We start from the raw sequence: 24,616 nt of genomic DNA, 5'->3' as shown, positions 1-24,616 counted from the left end.
TTATTATTATTAAGATAGAAGTAGATATATCAATAATTGGAGTAACCTAGGTGTCCCAGGGTCCCTTAGCTTTTTAGCCCCATGCAAAAAGGTTTTGTGTATATTTCACACCATAAAAACAAAACCGTGGGACTAAACCACAGCCATAGGTTGATTTGATGATACTGTCTTTCAAAATCTTTGTTTGTCTGCAGTTGTGTGCAATGTTTTTTTTAAATGCAATTAGCATCTGTGTATGTAGTGTGTATGTAGTAATCATCTAAAAGGACATCTGCGTATTTGACTATCTCAAGATTTCTGAATGTGTTATTGCTCTTATTCCTCACCTGTGTGTTCTGACGTGTGTGGGTGTGTGTGTGTGTGTGTGTGTGTGTCTGTCTGTCTGTCTGTCTGTCTGTCTGTCTGCCCTCCCTCTCCCAGACCGAGATGAACATGTACAAGGATGTGTGTTATTACATGCTCTTTGCCCTGGCTGCGTACGGTTGGCCCATGTACCTAATGAGGAAGCCTGCCTGTGGGCTCTGCCGCCTCGCCAGCTCCTGCCCGTGAGCGCTGACACATACACCTGCACAGTTTTGATCTATTTGGCTTCTGTGTCTCTTGAGACTCTCCAGTGCGGATCAAATTTCACATGCGTCAACACTTGCCAAGTGGTAATCCACTCAGATAATACCACTCCAGTTAGACTCACTCACCGACACAAGCCGATTGTCGAATTAATCACATTCTCTTTTCCACATCGCCTACACTGGGAGACTTGATTATGTCTCTGTCACCTTACCTGTTTACTCTTGTATTCATCTGTTTTTAGTATTCACGTCCTGCTGTTTTCTCATCTTTCCCTCTCACCCCAGCTGTACTTCCGGATCTGGCTCTCGGTTGTCTCAGGCTGTGACAGTGGAGGAGGACAATTGTTGCGGCTGTAATGTCCTGGCCATACGGAGACACTTCCTGGACAGGGACCTCAAGCAGGTTCAGATTGTCTACACATCCTGCCACGATGCTGTGAGTAATCCGACAACTGGCTTAATGAGCAGTCGGAGGTGTTTGGCCTTAACTTCCGAATTTAGACAATGGATTGTTTGTGTGGATAAGTGTGAGGAGCAGCGTCAGGATTTTGTTTTCATTTGTCCATGCTTTTGTTTTAATGTCAATACCTTTTGCAAAATACACTGTCGAGGTGAATTATTGCATTCCCTTTTAAAGCTGTTCTGCACAAAGAGCCCTGCATACAATGTTACAGTAGCAGCCAGTCTGATCATTTAGTGGCTTTATTTTGTAGCTCTGGCCGTCATTTGTAAATGTTTTGATAACACTTTACTCACCAGTGTAGTTGCTGAGATATGGGCAGTTGAGTTGCCGTGTCCACATTCTCGGCAGCAAGTCAAGTGTGTTCTCAGTAGGTGTTGGACTCCGCCGAGGCTGTTTGTGACCGGCATGGACAGATCCTTAAGGTGCAGCCGAAGAGGGGAGAGTGTTCAATTTGGTGGCCTCTCATCAGATGATGCAGTCTTGCAGGCTTTTGGTGCATTGCCTTAAGAGTGTTATAATGAGTCATTTACATTTCACTTTGTCAAATTATGTTCCAGTTGAAATGATTTGGAGGGAGATTCCTCCCCCTGTGGAGAGCGGGGGTGGCAAACATTTTTTTATTCACTTTTTGATTTTACTTTCTGGTGAGTGGTCACAGCTGGTCATCATCCTATCAGTACTTGGTCGTTGCCTAGTGAACGTTTGTTGAACAGCTATATCTAGTAAAGCTGCTTGCATCCCCATGTTAAGGCAACAGAGACATACTCTGAAAGAAACGTCCATCAGAGGGGAAAGAAATCGGCGCTACATTATGCAACCAAGGGCTGAAACGCTAACAAAATGCCCAGTAGCTAGCTGAAAAACATCAGATTTCAGCATGTCAAAGGATTATTATTGCACCCGATGTCTAACAGGGGTGCATTTCATGACTCCAAAGATGATGGGACATGTTGGCTGTTAGCAAGCTGCAGGTAACATGTCCTATCATGCAAACAAGACATTCTACTATAACACTACTGAAGCTTTAGGGCAATTTTCTGTTGTTTGCTAGCAGACAGAATTGACAAGGAGGGACCGTCGCGCAATATAAGTCAATGGGGAGCGATGAATTGTTTTCTCCCTCGCTGTGGGCTGTCTCTATTAAGTTGGTGAGTAAAAATGGCTGTTCAGACTGATTGGCATGATGATGTCGACTACAAAAACAAGTCCCAAGCTGATAAAATACCAGAAAAAATACCAGTAACTTTTAAAATGTAGTGGCCAAAGTTAACACTAAAAAGCAAATAGTTTAACCCCACTGTTGTGGTGTAGTTTTAAAAGTCAAAATAATTTCACTCCAGACATGCATAACTCTCATCACTTTCCCCACTCATAATCCCACTGAAAGAAATATAAATAGTTGTTGTAATAGTTTGCAAATATTCAATTAAGTTATTCTATTTTCAGGTGGAATTTCCACAGCATTCACACTAGCACTCGAGCCACATGATTTCTAAAGCAGGGCACTTCTTGGGGAGGTTAGTTTCCATCTATAAATGACTGCCAGGGACTGAATTATAGGACTTATGTGTGCGGTGCCAAGTGGAGAAATATTTAAGGACAAAGACTGCTCTGCTTGCTGGGATGGAAGTAGAACTAACGTGTACTAAAGTATTTGTCTCCTCCTCACTTTGACCGTTGCCGGTTCCTCTCACTTTCTCACCACCGTTCTCTGTCCACTCTGCATCTTACATCCAGGTTTACGAGACCCCGTTTTTTGTGGCAGTGGATCATGCGAAAAAGAAGGTTGTCATCAGTATAAGAGGAACCCTATCGCCAAAGGTGAACTTTATCTTTCTTTGCCTGTTTTAATAGTAATATATCTTTTAGATCCCTTTAAACATTCGTGCACCCTGTTCCCTTCAGTACCTCACAACACCAACACCTCCAGAGCAGGTGAAATCCTCACAGCTTTATGCAGTGTTCTCAAACTCCTACACCCGTCACGCATAGAGAAACGTGACTGTCCACTTTTAGAACTAAATGTCCTTTTCTTTTGAGAATTCCTGTAGTGTTATGAGACCTGACTTGAAACAACAGCTGAGGGCTTAATCATGCCCTTATTACAAAGGCCATGATTCTCATCCCATTGATCTCTGATGCTTTGCTCCCAGCCAGTGGAAACTGTACTGTACTGTACACGTTACAATTAGAGTACAAAGATTAAAGAAGCATTTTGCGAGGTATTTCTGAATATATATATATATCTAAGTAAGTAAATGTTGAGCTCTCGTTGCTCTCAGGGCAAACGTCAAACTTCTGCCATGCATTATCAAGATAAGAAACACCATTTACACATACTAGGTACCACTTAAAGCCTTATGTTGAGCAAAGGAAAACCTTACATGGCGAAAAGAAACATTAAAGTAAGAATGATGTATGGAGTTTTATACGAGCATATACCATTCTCTGTGGACTTATAGCTCTTGCTACGGTTAATACAGTATAACTAATAATATTCCAATTTGCAAAGGATATTATGAGTGGTATTTTTAATTCCTTTGCCTTATAGGTGCACTTTAATTAGTAAGGTGATCTTTTCACTTTCTTTGTCTAATTCCCCCTGTTTCAGTTCATCCACTCTTTTTAGATTTCTTTTTAAATTTGTCTTGTGTGCATCAGGACGCCTTGACTGATCTGACGGGGGATTCTGAACGTTTGCCTGTAGAGGAGCAGCACGGGACCTGGCTTGGCCACAAGGTCAGTGTATTAATGTATTGTAGGAGAGGCTTTATAAAACATGAATCTCTCTGAGTATACTCCTCTGTACAGTCTCCTATGAGATTTTCCTCTTTGCATTTCTGTTCTCCATTGCACATTATTCCAGACTCCGAAGGTCCTTTGAGTTGTTAATACTAGAACAATTGCTTTGAATATTTTAACAAGAGATTAATGACGCAGACTTCCTGTCCATATTTCTGTCTCTCTTTCTTTTCACTCATAGGGGATGGTTTACTCAGCAGAATACATTAAGAAGAAACTGGAGCAGGAAATGATCTTGTCACAAGCCTTCGGAAGAGACTTGGTACACCACTTAGTATACTTTATAAATCATGGCAATCAATAATGAACATTTTCCCTAATTGTCACTCTGAACTGTAGTACTTTATTCAAGGCTACGCTAGCTGTGCAACAGTACACTGACCCTACTCTATACCAAGCAGTCTGCAAATAGCAGTTGAGGCAGTTTGTTGAAGTGATTATCTTCACTGTGGTTACAAAAGTGTGCTGTTGTAAGTGTAATGACTCTGGCCTTCTCTCACAGAACAAGGGCACCATGCACTACGGGCTGGTGATAGTCGGCCATTCTCTGGGTGCAGGCACTGCTGCTATCCTCTCCTTCCTACTGAGACCTCAGTATCCCACACTTCACTGCTACTCTTACTCTCCACCTGGTGGCCTTTTTAGGTGAGTCCATCTGTGTGTGTTTACTGGATGTACACAAGGCTGTTCAAGACAAGATCAGTCGCTCAGTTTGACTGCATCGTGCAGGAAGTCAGTAAAAGCCTGTTTGCCACTTTCATGTATAAATCCCATGTTAATGTGTATAAATCCCACGCATGTTTAACCCAAGTTTGACCGTTTCATACCAGAGCACCGTCGCAGGTTATAGCTGTTTACTGAAGCCTGTAGCTGTTGTTCAGTACACATCACTGCTAAACTTCAGCATGATACCACACCTGATATAAATATTTTTGCTCTACAGAGTTGAGAATTTTCAGTTCACCTTAAATGGTCCCTGCTGTGTTTACACTGGAGACTAAACATGACAGCGTGAGCAATGTGATGGTGTTTTCTTTTGCCATTTTTGTGAGGGGGGGGTGGGGGTGTATCACCTGCAACAAAGGTCCCCTGGAATCAATTTGTATTATGCACCTTAATCATTTATTTATTTGAACACCTCATTCAAAATAATGTATGAATTAGAGGTTTTAAGTCATCCCAAAATGATTTGAGGACGAGAGTCTGTACCAAGAGATAACTAAATGCTGCAGTGCACCTTTGATGTTTTTATTGAAGTTAATCTGTCAGACTTCGGTCAGAAGATACAAGATGGGTGACAAAATATAGGAAACAATGGAATAAAACCTTACAAATTCATGTGTTTGAATGATCTGAGTATGATAATGATCTAAATCATATGCTGTGGCCTTCAAGCCACCAGATGTCCAGAAAGCAGAATTAGTGACGACACATATGTGGGGCTTCTTGTGCATTTGGCCAGATCAAAGTCTTCCCTAAATACTTGATGTAGAATAGTTAACTGTGTGTCGTATTCCATTATCTGAGTAACTTAAAACAAATGTTTGTTTGAAGTGTGAGCTAGAAATGTGTTCAGAGAGTTTCCTCACAGGTCACACCCTTAACTCTTTCCACATGTCGTGTTCACATCGTTTACCGGTTTCTTTCTTTTATTTACCTAGTGAGGATGCCATGGAGTACTCCAAAGAGTTTGTCACATCAGTGGTATTAGGAAAAGACCTGGTACCAAGGTATCTCTTCTACTATGTCCCGTGTACTGTGGTTAACTTTACTTTGCTCCAGTACTACCACATTAGACACATCTGCTGGTCTCTCGTAGGCTCGGCCTGTCACAACTGGAGGGTTTCCGACGCCACCTTCTGGAAGTCTTGCAGAAAAGTAACAAGCCAAAGGTGAGTTGATCTCATGACACTGTAGAAGACCTGCTGCACTGTGTAAACATCAAAAAGAACAAAATAGGAAACTGATACAATAGGCCATCTGGTCTTGTTAAGAACGTCATCATTTGGGGGAATGCTTTATGGACTATTGACAAAAAACACATCTCTGCTATACAAATACTAATGAATGATTAAATAGTCATCGGAGTGACAACATATTTGCATGTCCACCCATCTAAACCAACTACATAAACGCAGTAGCATCACACTTCAGCATTGATTTCCAAGTTTTTCCCTGGCTGATTAAAATAAACTGCAGGTTTCCGCACAACCTCTCACAACACTGCAGGCACGGTATCTCTGCTGTAATTCAAGCTTCATTGAGTTGACCCCTGGCTGCTGCAGAAACACATACAATGTGCAGAAGATATATTTAGATTCGGAAGTCATGTTGCGTAACTAAAACGCATTTTTCTTTGCAACAGTGGAGGATCATTGCGGGAGGCACCAAATGCATCCCCAAATCAGAGCTTCCAGTAGAGGATGATGATCCTCAGTCTCAGCCAGCAGCGCCCCCCAGCAGTCGCCTGTGGCTCCACCCCAGTGACCTCAGCATTGCCCTTTCAGCCTCCACCCCCCTCTACCCTCCTGGCAGGATCATCCATGTGGTGCACAACCATCCTCCAGAGTCATAGTGAGAAAATTGTCTGTAGATTACAGCAACTAAATCCCCCAAATGTTGTTTTTTTTTACTGTCACTGTTTCACCGCCGTAAGATTCCAGCAGCGAGATCAGTCATCAGTTGAGTGGTATTGCCCCTTAAAGCTTGTCTTTGTATAGAACATACACTTTTACCACACAACTCCACTGCACAAATGGTGAAGTGGTTGTGTAACTGATGCGTGGACACAGGTATCTCAAAGCCAATTTTAGTGTACATTGTTTCACACTTGTGACACAAAAGAACTGGCAGCTCAGTGGGAGAAGGTGTACATTGCATACTGGGGACAGCGTGTGTTTACAGATTGTCACATGCCGCTCCCCTACCCCTCTGTATGCACTTGCTGCTGTGCTGTCTTAATATTATATTTTATTTCATAATCTTCCCATCTCTTATACACGTTTCTTCATACCTAGTTTGTTTAATGTACTGTGTGGAAAATATTTAAAGGGGAAATGTAAATATTTTATCAATAATGTTTAAAGTTAATTAAATGATGATTCTGATTCTGTTAGACACCGGTATCAAACATCCTCCATCAGCTGTGCTGTTATCTAAGGCCAGAACACACATTAATAACAGATGGATGTCATTCTATATCTTAAAACAGATAGAAGAGTTCTCTGTGATGTGAGATGGTAATAACTGTTGTTTATCTTTAGATAGATAACACTGTCTAGTGCGGTCGAAGTGTTTGTGGCTTCTATAACACAATCAAAGGTCACCGATGGTCGCATTTCAAACCACCACTGGAAGCCAATTAACTCAAAGGAAGTCCATGGAGGTGCAACAATCTGATCTCTGGCCTGTAGCAGTTTACTGCTACTGCAGTGATGGTGTGTGCGTGTGTGTGTGTGTGTGCGTGTGTGCGTGTGTGTGTGTGTGTGTGTGTGTGTGTCTGGCCATCAGACAGAAACAAGTAGCCTTGAAATATTTAACCACCTTCTGCAAGCTGGTGCAAAACCATGGGGCAGAAGTGGTTTGGCCAGTTTATCCAAACAATGACCAAACATATCCATGATGTCTAATAATGGTTAAAATAAATAAAGTTAGTTTGTCTTTGTCGTCTTATCTCTTCATCCTATTTTATAGTTTGCCATATGCAGCTAGTGAGCTTTTTGCTCAGACTTGTGTGTCTTTTCTGGTTTCTAAAATGAGCTAATTTCCAAAGTCTGTCACAAAATATTCCACTCAGTGGTGTCACAGCCTGGATTATGCTTCTCCCACTAGGATAATGAGGCAGGCTGTTGCTAAATCAACATGTGTGTTCACTTTGTACTTCACCGGGATTGACAGACTCTCTTTCTTTCACTGTAGTTGTGGCCAGGAGGAGCCAACCTACTCAGCCCTGTGGGGAGACAACAAGGCCTTCGATGAGGTCATCATATCACCTGCCATGCTTAATGAGCACATGCCCCACATGGTGATGGAGGGTCTCAACAAGGTCTGTTTTATCTGAGTGCATGCAGATGGATTTGGCAGGGGGTGTTTAAATGGTGGTGAAATTCATTTTAAGTGTCACTCATGATTTCCAGCACTGGATAACTGAATTGGTGGATGATGAGTGTGTGTGTGAATCGTCTCTAACTTTAAAGATTAAAATACATTCACGAATATTTTTAAAAATTGTTCATAAAGGGGATGCCAAAAATTAGATTTTTTTTAACTAAAGCTAGAGATCTGAAACTCAGCACCTGAGGCTAAGAGGTTCGTCTAGAGTAGTATGACAAAACAGAAATGTTTGGAGTCATAGATGGACATTTAATATGGTTCCACTTTGTATGTTTGGTCAAAACTTCACCCTGCTTTCTCCGTAAATAGAAACTACAACATCTAGTGGTTATCCAGCCACACAGCCCTATAAATGTTCTACAGTTATGCATCTGTTCTTCTACAGAGGGTTTCAGTTATTATCAGTAATAGAAGTGAAATCTTTCTGGCATCTATGCCTGGCAGGAACTTTGAGATTACTAAAGAAAACTTATTTACAGATGGGTGATACATTTATTATCTCTTAGGCCTTTACATCTACCCATCTTATGATTGAACATCGCAGCGATCAAAGAGACAATTGTCAAATAAGTTGAAGTGATTTATTTCAAAAACCACACTACTGCAAAGACAGAATAAAAACATTATGTTTCCAGTGATGCTCTTTTCAATGGTATGCTCCTTAAGTGTTCAGTTAAAAAATCTCTTTGAGGGTTTTGTAAGATTGACTCTTACTTTATGGTCAATGTATGCATGCGACCCTTCATTAACGTATAACTCACCTCACCTTGTTTTTTCTTCCAGTTTCAAAGCATGGGGGCTGCTCACTCCTGGTTTGATGGTGGTCTTTATTAGTAATCTTCACGGGCATTGAACATCTGTTGTGATAACAGGGTATTGACGTGTATGTTTGCATGGGACGGATCCACTGTGGGGAGTGCACTTTTTTGTGTTTTTTACTTGGTTTTTTGCATTTGTTTTTGTGGCTCAGCCTTGTGTCATTATGTCTCTGGATGGATGGTTATCAGTGCTCTGTGTGTGTGTGTGTGCGTGTGTGTGTGTGTGTGTACGTCTGCTGTACCTAGTCTGTAGTATGATACCTCTGGTGTTTCTGCAGGTACTGGAACCATTATGTCTCGTGTCTGAGCAGGAAAACTCAGGACCGGAAGAACTGGAAGCCAATCAACCCACCAACAATACCACTGTGGTCATAACCTCGCAAACAGAATTTAACTCTAGTCCTCTTCCCTCTGATTCCTCCCTTCCCGCCAACACTGATGCGTCTTTCACTGGTTCCCTCACAGGGACCGAGGCTGTCTCCGTCCCTCTGTCTGTCGTTGCTTCTTCCTCTTTTTCAGATGCTGAGTCTGTTCCTCCTTCTCCTCCTCTGTCAGACTGTACTTCTGCCTCACAGCCGTGCTCGGTGTCTGTCCGTTCAATGTCTAATAGTCCTTCCAACTCTCACTCAGGAGCCCTCTCAGTTGGAGATGATTCATGTATTCCACCACAAACCCAATCCGATCCAGCCGATTCTCACCTTGGCGTAGATGTGATTGCTGCTCCCGTTTCTGAAATCCCATCTGATGAGTCTAACTGTGCTCAGATAGAAAATGATCCCCTGAAGATAGTAATATCGCATAGCTCTTTCCAAAAACATGAAGTCTGTAGTTTACAAGTGCAGAACAGTCCCTATGATACTCTTGTATAGACTTAATGACTTCCCAGTATTTGACTTGGCCCTCATTAGCTTCTCAGCAAAAACACGTTTAACAATCTAGTCGAATCTGTGAAAGGAATAATTTATCGTGGAACATTTTAAAACGGTCAGTGTTGCTTTTAATACTGTGGCCAGACTCATGACGTGACGTCGTGCCCATGAGGTGTAACGGGAGAAACATTTTGCCTGATGTTAAAACTCAGGGTTTGGTGTTGGTTTTCTTGAAGAAAGGCCTTCTTAAAAGGTACTAATATTTAAAAAGTGACCATAGATGAGGTGGAGAGAGCCTGACAGTTCCTCCACTAAAAGAAGTCACAAAAGACTGATGCAACGCAGCTCAACTGATACAACAGTTAAGTGAAACTGTGAACATGTTCTCTCTTGCTGCGCAAAGACTTCCATTTGCTCTTTCCACTTGCACATAAAAACTGGTGACTGGGTGCCACAAGTCCAGGCAAGTAGTCCAGATGCCATCACAAAGCAAGTTGAGGCAAGGAATCTGTATACATGACAACACCGTGATGAGGTAAATGTCATCACTAAGTAGCCCCTGGAATACATCACCAGCCTATGGTGCATATAACTGTACCAGAATAATCCCTTTTTAAAATGTGGAGTCTTACAACCCTGCATGATACGTCCAAACCCACCTGCACTCTTTCTCTTGTTAATGACATTCACCCTCCAGCTTTCCTTAAATCAACCCTTCATTCTCTTCCATTCCTCTCACAGCCACCGTACATTTGCTGAAGTGCTGTGGTATGAACCTGCTAACCCCGTTTCTCAAGCTAACAAGTTTTCTTTGTATGCACAAAGTTTCCATGGTAACCTAATTTCTTCCACATTAACTGCTCTTTCTTCCTTCTTGGCAGGGTTTTCCAGTAGCTGCAGCTCTTCTCTTCTCCCTTTTTGCCTTTTGAAAGCACACATTTAGCCTTTCCTCAATAATCCCTTCAAGAAATTGTCAATTACTCATCAGCAGCAGATGGAGTAACAAGGGGGGACAAATGATTCAATATGGAGAATTCGGCTCGTCTCCACTGCTCTGCTGCTAAATTGATGCTCAACGAATCTTAGCAAATTCATAATTTTCTCTTATTACTAACTTGTTACAGTGGAGGGCTGATTACTGGAATTATATTTTAATGTTCTCCACCATGCATTTTATATTGCCAAGTCAAAATGTGCTTTCATAAATTATACATGTCATGTGAGTCTATGGCTGTAGGGGTTGCAGTACATTATTGAATAATGGAAAACTCCAAGGATGAACTTTTAAGTATAGATTTCTGTCTCTGGGTACTCAATCTGCAGTCTCATGCTTTGTTTAGTCATTGTGGCTACAAGTGCAGGTGATATTTTGATATTGTTGGTGCCAAATATTTGCTGCAGTTTTATCACTCACAGAAATCTTGTCCTCATGTATCATCGGACACACTCACCCATGTAACGTCTTCATGTTTTGTGTGATACATCTGCATAACCCAAACATCATAAGCATGTTTGTTTTAATGGCATTTTTAACTTAAAGGGCTTCTGTCCCTCTAATTTTCAGTCTTTGTTTACATTCATTTCAACTTATCTGTTGCCATTTTATCTTCCATTGTCGCATGAATTGTATGTTGTTGTTTTTTTTGTGTTTTCATGTTGTCTCACTGCTCTACTTGTTTTCATATCATGATGTGCTTCCACCAAGTGTTTAAACTCATTAAAGTAAACCAAATACATGTAATCGTGTGTTGATGTGATTTGCTGTTAGTGTTTGTTCTCCTCACATTTTTAACTATTATTAACGCAACACCGTTAACATTTTGTGGGACAGAGTGTTTCTTGTATGTTGTCAGAGTTGCTTACACAGTTATCTAATGTTTTACCATCTATTTATCATATTGTAGGTCTTGCATAGTTCTTGCTCAGGCATCATGACTCCATTGTGGGTGTTTATTGTCAGATGGAGTAGGTGATGGCTCACTATTAGACTACTCTTACATTTATCTGGACAACACTGTGCCTCTTTTTTAACACTATAATAATATATGTAATCATATCTGGGGTTGAATATAGATTTAGTAGAAGTGTGTGTGTGTGTGTGTGTGTGTGTGTGTGTGTGTGTGTGTGTGTGTTGATGATCTCCAAACTATTAATGGCCAGAAGTTTATACATCAATCTAAGAATTTATCTAAACCTGTTTTTTATTATTATCCCACCTGTTGACCAAGAAGCAATGTGTTTTTTTTTAAAGATTTAAAAAAATATATATATCTTAATTCTGTCAGACATTTGAGATTCCTCTGCATCCAGTTTTTTTTTGGAGAATAGCATAGAAAAAACATTTTTTGGTCTTCAAAACTAAGCAAGCAAGCTAAATCGTTTGAATGTCTTGTTTTACTCCAGCAGTTAAGTCATTTCTACTTGATGTAGTTATTATTCTGTTCATGTGGATTCTCAATGCACATCCTCCCTCCTCTCTTGCTCTCACCGTGCTTTTATCGGTCAAGTCACGTGTCTGTACACCTTTGTGCTTGTGACAGGTGCTGGAGAACTACAACAAAGGCAAAACCGCTTTGCTGTCAGCAGCCAAGATCATGGTGAGCCCCACAGAAGTGGACTTGAACCCAGAGAGCATGTTCGTGGATACATCAACAACTCAGCAGCCGGTGCCTACAACCCATCACCGCAGGAACAGCAGTGTTCGGTTAGTACACCAGGCACCACTGTGGGTGTGTTGGAGCATTAAAAAATACATATATATAAAACAGTTTGTTTGATCCTCTCTATATTGAGTTTCCCCTCTAACTTGATATATAATGCAGCCTCTTCAAAACCTCTTCCTAAACTGTAGGGATAATCATGAGGATATGTCTGATTTTAATTCAACTTTCTAGCAGACACTAAACAATACTACTGCTACTAACTGCTACTTTATTGTTTTTCTCAAAATCATCTTTCTGTCTGTTCCTTTTGGTTTTAATAAAACAAGACAAAAAACATTGTTACGGTAAGCAATGCATGCTAATACTAATTCTGCATAATGTGCTCCCTTTTCTCATGCACGCATGCACGCTGTCTGACCACAGAGCAGTTGCAACGTATGGTAGTATTCAGTTCCCACCTCGCCCCCTCTGGTTTAGCCCCTGTCCAAAGTCAGTGTGAACTCCTCCTAATAATGGTTGAATTGGGATGTTTTCTCTCCTGTATTAGACACTAAATACAAGAGCACGAGGATACACTCCTGGCCTCCCAGTCTCTCCTTTTCTCTCCTCTTCCTTCCATCTATGTAATGTGTTGCTGGTGTCCACCTAGTCTGTAGAATCTAGATATGATTTACATACTAACACATTCCCGCTTTTCTCTTCTTTAACCCTCCGTAAGTTGTTTTGACCCGTTTTTCATGTCTGTCTTGTATTTTGGACCCCTTCTCCCTTCCTCCACTCTCCAACCCCTTCTTCTCCTCTCCTCTAGTTCGTGTGCCCAGTCTGAAATATCTCTGGATGGTTTCTCTGAGTGCCCTCCTCCTCCAGTGCCTGTAGTGCTGCGTGGAACACGGGAGCGCCTGGCAGTGGAGCTGAGGGACCGCAAAGCACCTTTGGCTGTCATGGAGAGTCTCTCAGACGCCGAATCCCTCTATAGTCTGGATTCTCGGCGCTCCTCGGCTGCGCTAAGGGGTTCGCCACTGCTGAGCAGCCTCCCGTTCCCTTTGGATGCCCCGATCCCTGAGGAGAACCCGTCTCTCAGCTCTCGCACTGAACTACTGGCTGCTGACTGCCTCTGCCCGGAAACGCCAGAGCACCTGGGTGAGGTTGGGCCCTTCTTTACCCCACTGGAATCCAGATCCATGCAGCTGTCTCCTGCCACATCTCACTACAGTGGAAACCATTCCCCAGCTCTGCTAAATCAGAGCGTCAACCGAGAAATTCTTCCTGATGGGGATCACCAACAGATGCCTGGTGTCTACAGCCCAGGGAGCACTCCTATCGCTCCCCTCAGCCCACAGATTGGTTCTAGAGATAGAGATAATGAAGACTGGGAGCTGGAGACAGCAGAGAAACAGTTAAGTGCAGAGACCAGACAGGCAGCTTCTACTCCTCCACCCCAACTATCCAATGGAAACCCCAGCCAGGCAGTGCTGGAGTTCGCCCAGTACTTAGACTCTTTATTCAGACTGGACGGCAGCAGTTCACCACCTCTGGAGCTGTCTGACGGGGAGTCCGAGTCAGGCCGGGGCTCTTTTGGACAGGGAGAGTGTCTGGTAGATGGACAGCCGTTGGATGACAAACAACTTCTGGCCAGAGCAACACTGGAGCCTAACCTCGTCCCCAAGCCCCCACGCACTTTTGCTGGATCTGCTGACCCCTCTTCAGGCATCTCTTTGTCCCCCTCTTTCCCTCTCTCGTCGTCTGAGGAGCTCAACGACCTTTCCCCCGGCGAGGGCGCCCTGCCAGCCATGCACTCCATACGAACCTCTAGCCCTTGCCACTGTCCTGAAGAGAACACACTATCATCTATGGTGTAGTGTGCTCCCGAGACTCCAGTGTCCTTTGCTCTAGATTGACAGGTGCAGTCATTTAAAATGTAAAACATATCACAGTACGTGCATGCGACGGAATGCAGTCACTCATCAGAAATCCAATGACAGAACTTGACGGACCAACATACAAACTATTTCCATTCTTCAGGTGTCCCCGGTGAACGCTGTTTATAGCATTTTCACACTATTGCAATGACTAAGAAAAAAAGATACCTCTCTCTGCATGCCAGGGGGCCGTACTGCTTTCGGGTGAATATAAATAACTGTAGCTTCACAATGGCATTCCAAAACAATGTCGTCTCACCCACGTAGGGACGCGTCAGCATTACATCAGTTCCCCAACTTAACAAAATCAAAGGGAGAATACTTTACTGAGCAGGGATTCAAAAACTAACACTGTAGAAGAGGTTAGCATAGGCACATCATCTGGGTTGGTGTCCTTGTAGAACTTCCTGCACCCTCAGCAGCTCCGGAAATCTTGTCCAGCTTTTCTTTCATTTTATTTTTTCAAATCAGGAATGTGAAGATGGACATATTCATCAATCAATAGAAGTGAGAAGACATTATGAAATGTTCCTCAGGTCCACAAATAATTGACTTTGAGAAAGAGAGTAAGTATGTTGCATTGGTGAGAATTCATGTGTCTTAAAAATGTAGTGATTGTGACAAAGTTATTACAGACACCTATGGATGTTTTTGAGTCTTTTGGTTACTCTTTATAGTGCATGAAGGTTTTTGTTTTTGTCTTTATTTTTAAAGAGAAAATGTCAAGAAACCACTTAGATTGACATTTGGACACTCTTGCACACATATTGCTCAATTTACCCCCAAAATATTTGCCAAAAAATGTAATACATTGTATGCCAAATGTATTTATGAGATGTAGTTTTGTATATGTATATGGATATTGCTTTATTTAAACACAAGCTAAGTTCATTATCTCCTTCCCATTCTGTTGGTTCCCGTGTAGACTGTTACACAGCAACACCACGGAAGAAATGCTACCCTGACCTTAAAACACTGCCATGGCTTTCATTTGGAAAACACAACCTCTGTACCTTGGGTTTGAACCAATGATAATAATAACTTGCTAATAGTCGTCCTAGTCTCATACCTACTGTACCGTTCTCTTTGGAGAGCTCTTAACAATGTGCCCAGGTCAGAGTAAGCATACTTTATGCATTTCATCGTAGCATGGCTGGTATAGAAATGTCTTGTCATTGAGTCACAGTAAATAAGATCGAAACATGTTCAGAAATTATAATATATGGCTTTTGAAACGCCTGGGTCACCAGACAGGACCAAACTGTGTATTCTAAAAATGTCCCAGGATTTCATCTCTCTTGTTCTCAAGGTGTCATCTTGGACGTCAAGGCGTTTGCTTCCCTTTAATGTGGTTCATCTCAAACATCCTCGATGGACTGAATGAATGAATGGGCTCAAACGTCACGTATGCCAATTCTAAATACTGTATGTGGCATACAATCTTCCATATCACTCTGTGTGTAACAGGTGGCTCACAATTTGCATTATTTATTACCGTTAATGTTGTTATCACTTTTATTGCTATATTTGATGGTATTATTATCCTTATTGCTCTTGCAACAGATTGGTTTGATGTTAGTGGTTTTTATCTCAGTTTTTTAGGGACAGTGTGGGGAACTTTTTAGACTTTCCTCAAATGTAAGGAGTTCTATATTTCAGCTTTTTTTTTTTTTCTGTCCGAGTTGAACAGTATTTGACATCCTGCCATGGCATGGTGACAATATGCTCTTTTTACAAATGTTTCATGGTCGGTGAGACATACTGCAGAGTGACAGCCTGCTCACAGGTGACCTCTGGTGCAGTGCCACCGTCAAGCCTGGAGTCACCATAGTGATCTGCACAGTCTCTCTATTTGGATTAAGACTTGCTGTGATTACTCACAGCAGACAGTTCCAGCCAGTTTACAGTCTGACACTACTCAAGTCATGCTGCCAGTCCCAGTAGACTCTCACAAGATACACCAAGGTTGGGCTCGCAATTTCCTACTTTCGGTAACTCTGCTTGCAGCCGGTCATACACTAAAACACTGCTGAAAGAAAGCACTATAATACTTTCTGCCATGATGTGTACAGCACCATGTTCTATGTGTAATTATGTATGCAGATGTAAAGAAAAAAAGATGAATTCCAATAGTCACGCAGAAAACCACTATATGACAATATGAAAACAATGAATATATTAAAAGATATCAGTATTGACTTAATCTGAAAGTTATTTATTCAAACTATTGGCAGATTTACAAATTGGTCTATATTGAAAGAAGAATAATTCAACTATGTCTTGTCCATGTTTACCTGGTTTGCTTCCCCTCCTTTCCTGCCCCACGATAAGAATGTATTTAATCCCTCACTGCCCTGCCTGTAATGGAATAAACTACAAACCATGAAAATAACTAGAATTTCTGTCATATATATTTTATCATGTATTACTAATTTACTGTTGTTTGCATTCGGATGGCTGCTATTTAAATGAGCCACAAATTGTCGTTGATGTCTCAGGTTTTCTGGGTTAAACTGTTTACCCCACATTGTTAAGATACAGTTTAGCCTTAGTATATTAATAAGAGTATAATAGGAGTATAATTCTCCTAAAAGATAATGTATGTTGTAGGAAGATTGAGGCAATTAACTTGTTTAAACTACTGAATGTTGATATCAAGTACCATGGATACATGAAGGACTGTACTTTGAAGTAGATTTTGCCAAATAAACCCCTCCTGAAAAAAAGATTGTGCTTTAGATGTTACGAATGTGTTTTAGGACTGCTGAGTACAGCTGTTGAGTTGTTCTGAGCTATATTTAAGTATTATGAATTGTTTTTGATAAGAAGGAAATCTAGTGTTGAGCTTCATGAAGGTTGCGTGGGTGAAACAACACTGTGGATTGCAGGTGTCTATTTGATAACACCAGTGACACACCTTGGACCAGATTAGATCCAAAGGCCATTGAACAATTGGTACATCTCTCTCTTTGATTTTAGACTTAACAAGCTACTACGAATGCAAATACTTCTCCTTCTATGAAGTATAAATGTATGACAAGTAAAAGGATTAAAAACAATATTGTACTGTGCAATACTATATTGGTAAAACATGTGTCAGTATACCTTCACTCCCACCAGAGGGAAGCATAGTATCTAAATCCTGAGTCACTGAATTGCATGTCAGAGCGAAGAAGAGTGACTACCACTGAAAGATTTCCTGTAGCACTAGCGTTAGCGTGATGCTAGGTTAGCATTAGCACTGTATTTACAAGTGTAGCCTGTTTTCGAACAGTTGCCATGAATTAAGCCTGAACTGTAACACCCCGTTCCATTAGGCGCCTCGGTGAGTTAAACATAAGGTACATGTTTAACGTTTGAAGTTTCCTCTTCTGTGGTCGTTTTAAAATGTTTAATTATTTCAGCTGACGTTACTGAGTCAAGTTAGCACGAATGTTTACACAGTTGGTTTATTTAGCTAGTGTCAGCTAGCTACTAGGTTAGCTGCGGTTAGCCAAGTCAACTTCCTAGTTACGTTAAGTCACTCTACTGTTGTCTTCGCTGTTGTTTGACAATTCCCAATTAAGTTAGTGTTATCTCATCAATTTGTTAAAAGGCCTTGAAATCAGAATCATTTCAACAACTGTTTATTGTGACTGGGTAATGTTAGCTAACATATATATACTGAGATTTGGGGGGACCGTGACCGTATCGTTGTACCACATTCTCTGCAGTACGAGTCTTTTTTACTTTTTGTTCTAGGGTAACGTTAGACTGTACTTCATGGTGCACAGAAGCTGTCATTGATCAGGAGATCTGTCCGTCAGCCATGTATGCCTCGGGGAAATACAGCTCGCGGGGCCCTGCTCTTATCCCGCGGATGAAAACCAAGCACCGCATTTATTACATCACGCTCTTCTCCGTGGTGCTGCTCGGACTCATCGCCACCGGGATGTTTCAGTTCTGGCCCCACTCCATCGAGTCCGCAGCTGACTGGACCCTTGATAAACGCAGTGTTCACGAGGCACCTCTGGTCCGCCTCCCCGTCTCCAGTCCGATTCCTGAGAGGGGGGACCTCAGCTGTCGCATGCACACCTGCTTTGACGTGTACAGATGTGGCTACAATCCTAAAAACAGAATCAAGGTAACCCGTCTCTTAAAAACAACAACCCTCACATCACTGAGCTTACACAAAGTCAGCATATCATTTCATTATGCCCCATTGTTGACATGGGTGCTTTTTGTAGGTGTACATCTACCCTCTGCAGAAGTTTGTGGATGAATTGGGGGTTCCCATCAGCAGCACTGGACTGTCTCGAGAGTACAATGACCTGCTCAGTGCCATCTCTGACAGTGACTTTTACACTGACGATGTCACTAGGGCTTGTCTTTTTGTCCCATCCACTGATGTGCTGAACCAGAACTCCCTGCGTATCAGAGAGACTGCCCAGGCTCTGGCAATGCTACCCAGGTAAATGTTTACGCTAGAAAATAGTTGTTGTCTTGCTCAAATTTAACTGTGCAGTAGAGTTTCTCTCTTTCGCCCTTTGCTAGCCCTTTTTATGAACTTCTTACTCTCAAATTACTTTAATATCTGTGTTGTCACTGGTGTTGAATCTCAAATGTAGCATTTTAATCCCTTAAAGATGTATCTACGGTCAAAAATATAGAATATTTTTAATAAAAAGTGCAATAAAATGTGACTGTTTGATGATTGCTTAAAACACTAATTTAACTTTCTATTTAAATAATCTGTTAGTTAATGTATTCCTCCAGCACTAATCTTGTGTATGTTTTGGTAGATGGGACAAAGGGATGAATCACCTTCTTTTCAACATGTTACCCGGCGGCCCTCCAGACTACAATACTGCTTTGGATGTTCCCAGAGACAGGTAGCTACTGTACACCTTGAAAGCCATCTCAATATTGTAGTGTTCACTATAATCTGGATGGAAATTAATGGAAATATGTTCAACAAAAGTCATATTTTGGGATTATTGATCTTCTATTTAAAGGATAGGTTTGGTGCATACATTTTATTAACCAAAAAAGTGCCATCAACTGTTCTAGTACTACAGTCAATTCAAACATTGAAAGCTTAAAAATGATCTAAAAGTACACATTTTATTCACAACACCAGAGTGGAGGAAAGCATGTTTTCAGGATTCTTGTCAGCAACTTCCCTCTTGTAGGTAGAAATCAAAGGATAAATCATTGTTTCCTGGTTGTAATACATTCATTTTCAAACTACAATGGATTTATATATATATATATATATATATATATATATATATATATATATATATATTTATAGTTTATAGTTTTTATATATAGTTTAGCTAGCATTTTAAATGCAGTCATTTATGAAGTGTTAAGAATGATGATTTGATGAAAATGAAAGATATATTTTGCAAGCAGTGACGATACAACATATTCTCAAGAGACCTTGAGGAGATGCTTCAAATCTGGTTGTATTTGCCAGCGAAGAGCTCATGTGTCTCAAGATTTCCTGTAGGCTATAGTGATGGTTGGGTTTTTAAAACATCCTTGAGCCAATGAACACTTATCTTTAGCTGTAAGGAATTTCCTCAGCTCATTCAGCTGGAGTCAATTTGGTATGGAGCCTCATCAGAACCAGGTGTGTGACTGACGGTGTGTTTCCACTTTATGTTCACCGTGCCTGAGAATAGACCAGAATCCAAAGTACACACCAAGTGGACTACATTGCATATATTAACCGGGGCACTGAGCCTTGTCTGATGCCACTTCATGTCTCACATTAGCATTGCTGGTAGCAAAAAGTTGTCACAGGAAGCAAATTAATGAATGCATGAGTTTGAGTTTTAAATGATGTTCATGCAGCTCATGTCGGTTGAAATCCCCAGAGTGTTTGTTACAATCCTGGGCCGTTTGTTTCAGAGCGCTGCTGGCTGGAGGTGGTTTCTCTACATGGACCTACAGACAAGGTTATGATGTCAGCATTCCAGTGTACAGCCCCCTGTCTGTGGAAGTAGAGCTGCCTGAGAGACAACCAGGGTGAGCACATCTCGCAAATTAACTTGTATTATCTCGTTTGTTAGTCACTTCACTCAAGTTATCCATCAACAACTTCTCTACAGACAATGCTCCAGGGGAACATTGTGATCTGTGATATTTATAATAGATGTCTAAATAGAATAAAGTAATTGTGGTTTTCAACACTCTTGATCGAGGAGTCATTTAAAGTCAACAAAGTAAAGTAGTATAACCAGCTGCATATCTCCTGTCTCCATTCCCCCAGGCCGCGGCGCTACTTCATTCTGTCTTCTCAAACGGCTATCCACCGAGAGTACCGTGCTGAGGTGGAGCGCTTGAAGGAAGAAAACGGAGAAGCACTGCTCCTCCTGGACAAGTGTAGCAACCTCTCTCAGGGGGCCGCCTCTGCACGGAAACGCTGCTGCAAGGGACAGGTGTATGACTACCCACAGATCCTGCAGGTGGGAAGCACGACTGCATTAAAACCATGTCATACAGTGTCAAGATGCACTACAAAGAAAGTCAGCCACCAACAACCAGTGCTTGTTATAGACAGAATCGATGCTGCATAGATGTTTGAGCAGTCTGTTTACCACTCAGTAACGATGAGTACTACAGTTCCACGTAACCTAATTCATGGGCCTTCGATACGCGTTTCCTTGGGATTAGAAACGTTTTGGGAGGTAGAAATTACAACCCAGGAACTCAAACGAATGCAGTTCAAGGTTTTAAAATGTTATTTTGTTCTAGAACACATCTCCAGCTGTGAAAATGAGTCAACAGAGCCTGGTTTTAGTTTGTATGTACAATGCAAAATCACATGTACTATTAAGGAGTTGGTCCCAATGTGTCTCCACAGGAGTCTTCATTCTGTGTGGTTTTGCGGGGGGCGCGTTTGGGACAGGCCGCCCTCAGTGATGTGCTGCAAGCTGGCTGTGTCCCCGTCATCCTTGCCGACTCGTACATTCTGCCGTTCTCTGAAGTACTCGACTGGAAAAGGCAAGTCACTGAACACTCGGAAAAACAAATTTGACAGTCGGCCGTTTTCGGTTCACAATCGTAATGTTTCTGTTTCTGCGCAGGGCATCTGTGGTTATTCCAGAGGAGAAGCTATCAGAGATGTACACCATCCTAAAGAGTATTCCTCACAGACAAGTCGAAGAGATGCAGAGACAGGTAATTTAGTCTCTTAAGAAAACATACTTAAAGTGCCTCACATTCAGTTTTCTTTTGAGAACTCAGACTGACGTTGTGGTTGGAGGTGCTGCCACTGGGGTTAGACCACTTGCTTGTCATGTGTGAGATATGCCTACACATTTACCAACCAAGCAAGTCAGTGGAAACCAAAATAAAATTGTATGTGATGTGCAAAAGACAGAAATTTGGATGCCACCCTTACTTTTGGTAAGTTTGAATTTTGTCCTTTGCTCAGTCTAGATTTTAAAAAGCTTTCAGACGACTCAACTGTGTTGATTTTAGCTCCAGTGAAATGCAGTGAAGACAGCTCACGTTCTCGTTCCATTTGATATCTGCATTGAGCCACAATATACAAAAGCGAGAGAAGTATAGCAGTTCAGCTGCTCCTCATTCCCTTGTATCAACTCTAGTCCATTTACTAATTATACTGGCCAAACAGACGTCGTGGGCCCAGGGCTCAGAGACGAGCTCGGGGTTAGATTACGCCAAACAAGCTCACTCGGCTAACTTGGTAGCATTGGTCTGATACTGTCATCCGGTGCTCCTCAGGCTGCTCCGATGGTCTGCAGATGGGTTGAATTGGTTTCTCCGCAGAAGTGATTTTACTATTTACTTAGTGAAACTAATGGTATACTATAGGATTTGCTTGAGTTGTTCACAGGCCACACTCTAAAACCACACTAAAAGCATTTGATGTCCTGTCGGTCACATTGATGATTATTGAAAAAAAGAATAATCGCACGATTCCTTTTCACCTACAGCAAACAATGGTTGAAGATTATGAGAACAATGGTGATCAAAACATTCTCTAAACGGTGTCTTCTAGAAAAAACTGCAGGAACAGAAACGTATTTCTGAATGGGCATTGTATTTGATGTATTTGGCACTTTAGTAGAGTCCATCTCAGCAAGGATGTGTGTCCTGTACTGTTGTAACCATTCGGTGGCTGTTGTGCTCCCCACCTTCCCTGTTGGATGGGTTCATTTAAGTTCTAGTCTCTGTGAGAAAGCATTGTTATGCTTGCTGAGAGCCTAAAGCGGATAGAAAAGCTTAAACATTGATTTATGTTGTTGAGCTGATGTATTTCACTAGTTTTGCCAACAGAGGGCTCAGCAACCTTTGCTTTCATGATGTCTGTCTATGTTCCCATGTGGTCTGACTTCTGTGATTACTAGGAATACACTACGCATACTTGATGAAAGGAAAACCCATATAATACTGTTTTTTAGTACAGTTTAAGGTTTTCTTAAAAATTGTTTTAAGAGTTGGAGGCGGAAGAACTTGTGGTATCAACAAAATACTGCTGCTCCAAAGAAAATTCATCAGAAAATGTAAAGTCTTAAGCGTGTTTTTAATTCACTCAAATATTTATATGTAATGAGTGCAGTTTCACTTCATCCTGCAGGAACAGGACAAATTGTGATAGACCATCAGTAGACCATCAGTAGTCAGCAAAACTGATTGTCAACTTTGAGATGATGTAATAGCATCCATTTAGGTCACATTTTAAAAGGCCACATACTAAACAGCTGTGAGATGTTGACCGTGCTCAAGTGAGACGACTGAGCCCGTGTTTGTGTTCTGACTTCCATGAGCCTTGTTTAGGTCATATCCCCAAAATAAGACACACACAATACAGATCTTTATTAGATTAACATAGTTAGTTTATTGAATTAGCATCTATAAGATGGTTGAACTTACTCCTAAACTGTTCCTCTGCTACTACCTTGGTGTTGAGCTTCAACCAGCTTTTTCTTTCAGTCTGTCTTCCAAACTTCTTTGTATCCTCCCAGCAGAACAGCTGATTTATACATGTAGAGCATGTCAGGACGCTCTAAAGTGTAAACAGTCCTATGGGGTACCTCTTTGTTGCACTGCAGAAGGTATCTCATGTGGTGGTTACAGCGTTTTCTGGAAGTGGAGCACCCAGGCTCCGGTTCCCCCCTCATGTTAACACTGTTGGCTCTGTCAGCACTTTTGCCGTAGTTTGGACTGTGAGCGCTGTTAGCTGTGAGCTACTGGCTCAGGTTTTCACCATGTTGAGAGCTATTGAGAGGCAATCGAATAGCTCCGAATAGCTCCTAATCTTGTGTTATGGACCTTTTTAAAGAAGTACCAAAAGTGACTACATCCCACCCTGTCATTGGGTTACTCGTCATGGCTCTAACTAGCACCGACACTGTATTTCCACATGAAAGCTGCTGCTGAAGCAGTGCCCTTCAGTCACGTTCCTGGACCCCCATGGACCCAACGTCCTGCTAGTTTATATTGTAGCCCCTCTAATGAGGACGGATTTACACCTGGGAGACCAGGTTATTATTGTTCACAGGTCTTGTATGTTTATGCGAGTATAGAGATGTTTTGATCACAGTTAAAAGTAAAGTGCTAATAAATCTGGAGCAAACTAATATTCCCAGTGAGCGGCTCACATGATTGAAACAGATTTGGTTTCACTGCTGTTTTTGATAATGTCAGAAACACTAATGATTACCTCGCTCTGTCCACAGCTCACTGGGTGCCAATTCAGGTCTATAGGTGGAATCATCTGTCGGGGCACTTGACAACTTCCTCCGAGTTAAACAAAGCGATGCAGACTACTGTAATATGAACTTAGTTTTTGAACTTAGTTTTTGATCATCTCTTTGACCTTTTTATTTTAATGATTTTAAACAACAAAGGAGTGGAAGCTGCTGGGGTACTCACTAAACTAGGAGGAAATGAGAAGATAATTTCGGGTTTAACCAAGCGTTACATCGGACCACTGTTTCGTTTGACTTGCAGAGGAATAGATGTTGGACCTGACTCTTGGGTTTGTGTGCAATATTTCTCAATATTTGCAGCAGGTTTATAATTAGTTTGCTTTACCCATAATTTCCTTTTGACTGGTGGAATAACTTTGTGTTAGTTCGTGGATGGAGTTGGTCAGAGTTGCTATATTTGCGGCTACACATCTTTATTCGTCAGTAGAACAAAAGAGGAACAAAGTGTCGACTCTAGGCTGGATGCTGCAAATGGAAGATGGAGTAAAAGGGTTCTCTTCCTCTCACTGTCTCTTCTTCCATGCTCATAAAAATTCCTGCAGGCGCTGGGAGAGGGTGGAAGGTGGTGCTCTGGGCCTTTGGGCCAGCACAGTTTGCTTTCTGCCCCCCCCCCCCCCCCCCCCCCCCCCCCCGCCCCCACGCCCCCCGCCCGTGTCCCTGCGTTTTTCT

The 24,616-nt window shown here is 41.7% G+C and overlaps 2 protein-coding genes across 7 annotated transcripts in view; both read left to right on the top strand.

Annotated features, from left to right (window-relative positions):
- The window catches only part of dagla (diacylglycerol lipase, alpha), a 31,404-nt gene extending 15,741 nt beyond the window's left edge, over positions 1 to 15,663 (top strand). The window contains exons 9-21 of one of the 3 annotated variants that reach the window (XM_031846063.1): positions 421 to 545; positions 855 to 1,005; positions 2,770 to 2,853; positions 3,694 to 3,771; positions 4,016 to 4,096; positions 4,337 to 4,479; positions 5,496 to 5,564; positions 5,654 to 5,726; positions 6,200 to 6,408; positions 7,753 to 7,879; positions 12,175 to 12,338; positions 12,624 to 12,641; positions 13,106 to 15,663. In XM_031846063.1, the coding sequence (XP_031701923.1) occupies positions 421 to 545; positions 855 to 1,005; positions 2,770 to 2,853; positions 3,694 to 3,771; positions 4,016 to 4,096; positions 4,337 to 4,479; positions 5,496 to 5,564; positions 5,654 to 5,726; positions 6,200 to 6,408; positions 7,753 to 7,879; positions 12,175 to 12,338; positions 12,624 to 12,641; positions 13,106 to 14,156 (2,373 nt within the window). In that variant the 3' untranslated portion in view covers positions 14,157 to 15,663. The other 2 variants (XM_031846064.1, XM_031846065.1) reach the window with 2 other exon arrangements.
- A 1,571-nt stretch (positions 15,664 to 17,234) lies between these two features.
- Positions 17,235 to 24,616, top strand: part of ext2 (exostosin glycosyltransferase 2) — a 19,207-nt gene continuing 11,825 nt past the window's right edge. Inside the window, exons 1-8 of one of the 4 annotated variants that reach the window (XM_031846069.1) lie at positions 17,235 to 17,541; positions 17,990 to 18,339; positions 18,443 to 18,666; positions 18,998 to 19,087; positions 20,115 to 20,231; positions 20,476 to 20,671; positions 21,070 to 21,209; positions 21,293 to 21,386. In XM_031846069.1, coding sequence (XP_031701929.1) covers positions 18,025 to 18,339; positions 18,443 to 18,666; positions 18,998 to 19,087; positions 20,115 to 20,231; positions 20,476 to 20,671; positions 21,070 to 21,209; positions 21,293 to 21,386 — 1,176 coding nt within the window. In that variant the 5' untranslated portion in view covers positions 17,235 to 17,541; positions 17,990 to 18,024. Of the gene's footprint in view, positions 17,558 to 17,584; positions 18,340 to 18,442; positions 18,667 to 18,997; positions 19,088 to 20,114; positions 20,232 to 20,475; positions 20,672 to 21,069; positions 21,210 to 21,292; positions 21,387 to 24,616 lie in introns of those variants that run through there. The other 3 variants (XM_031846066.1, XM_031846067.1, XM_031846068.1) reach the window with 3 other exon arrangements.

The sequence above is a fragment of the Anarrhichthys ocellatus genome, unplaced genomic scaffold, assembly GCF_004355925.1.
Source record: "Anarrhichthys ocellatus isolate YVR2014 unplaced genomic scaffold, GSC_Weel_1.0 scaffold6, whole genome shotgun sequence".
Lineage (NCBI taxonomy): Eukaryota > Metazoa > Chordata > Actinopteri > Perciformes > Anarhichadidae > Anarrhichthys > Anarrhichthys ocellatus.
Note: the sequence above shows the minus strand (reverse complement) of the source record. Positions and strands in the feature narration are given on the sequence as shown.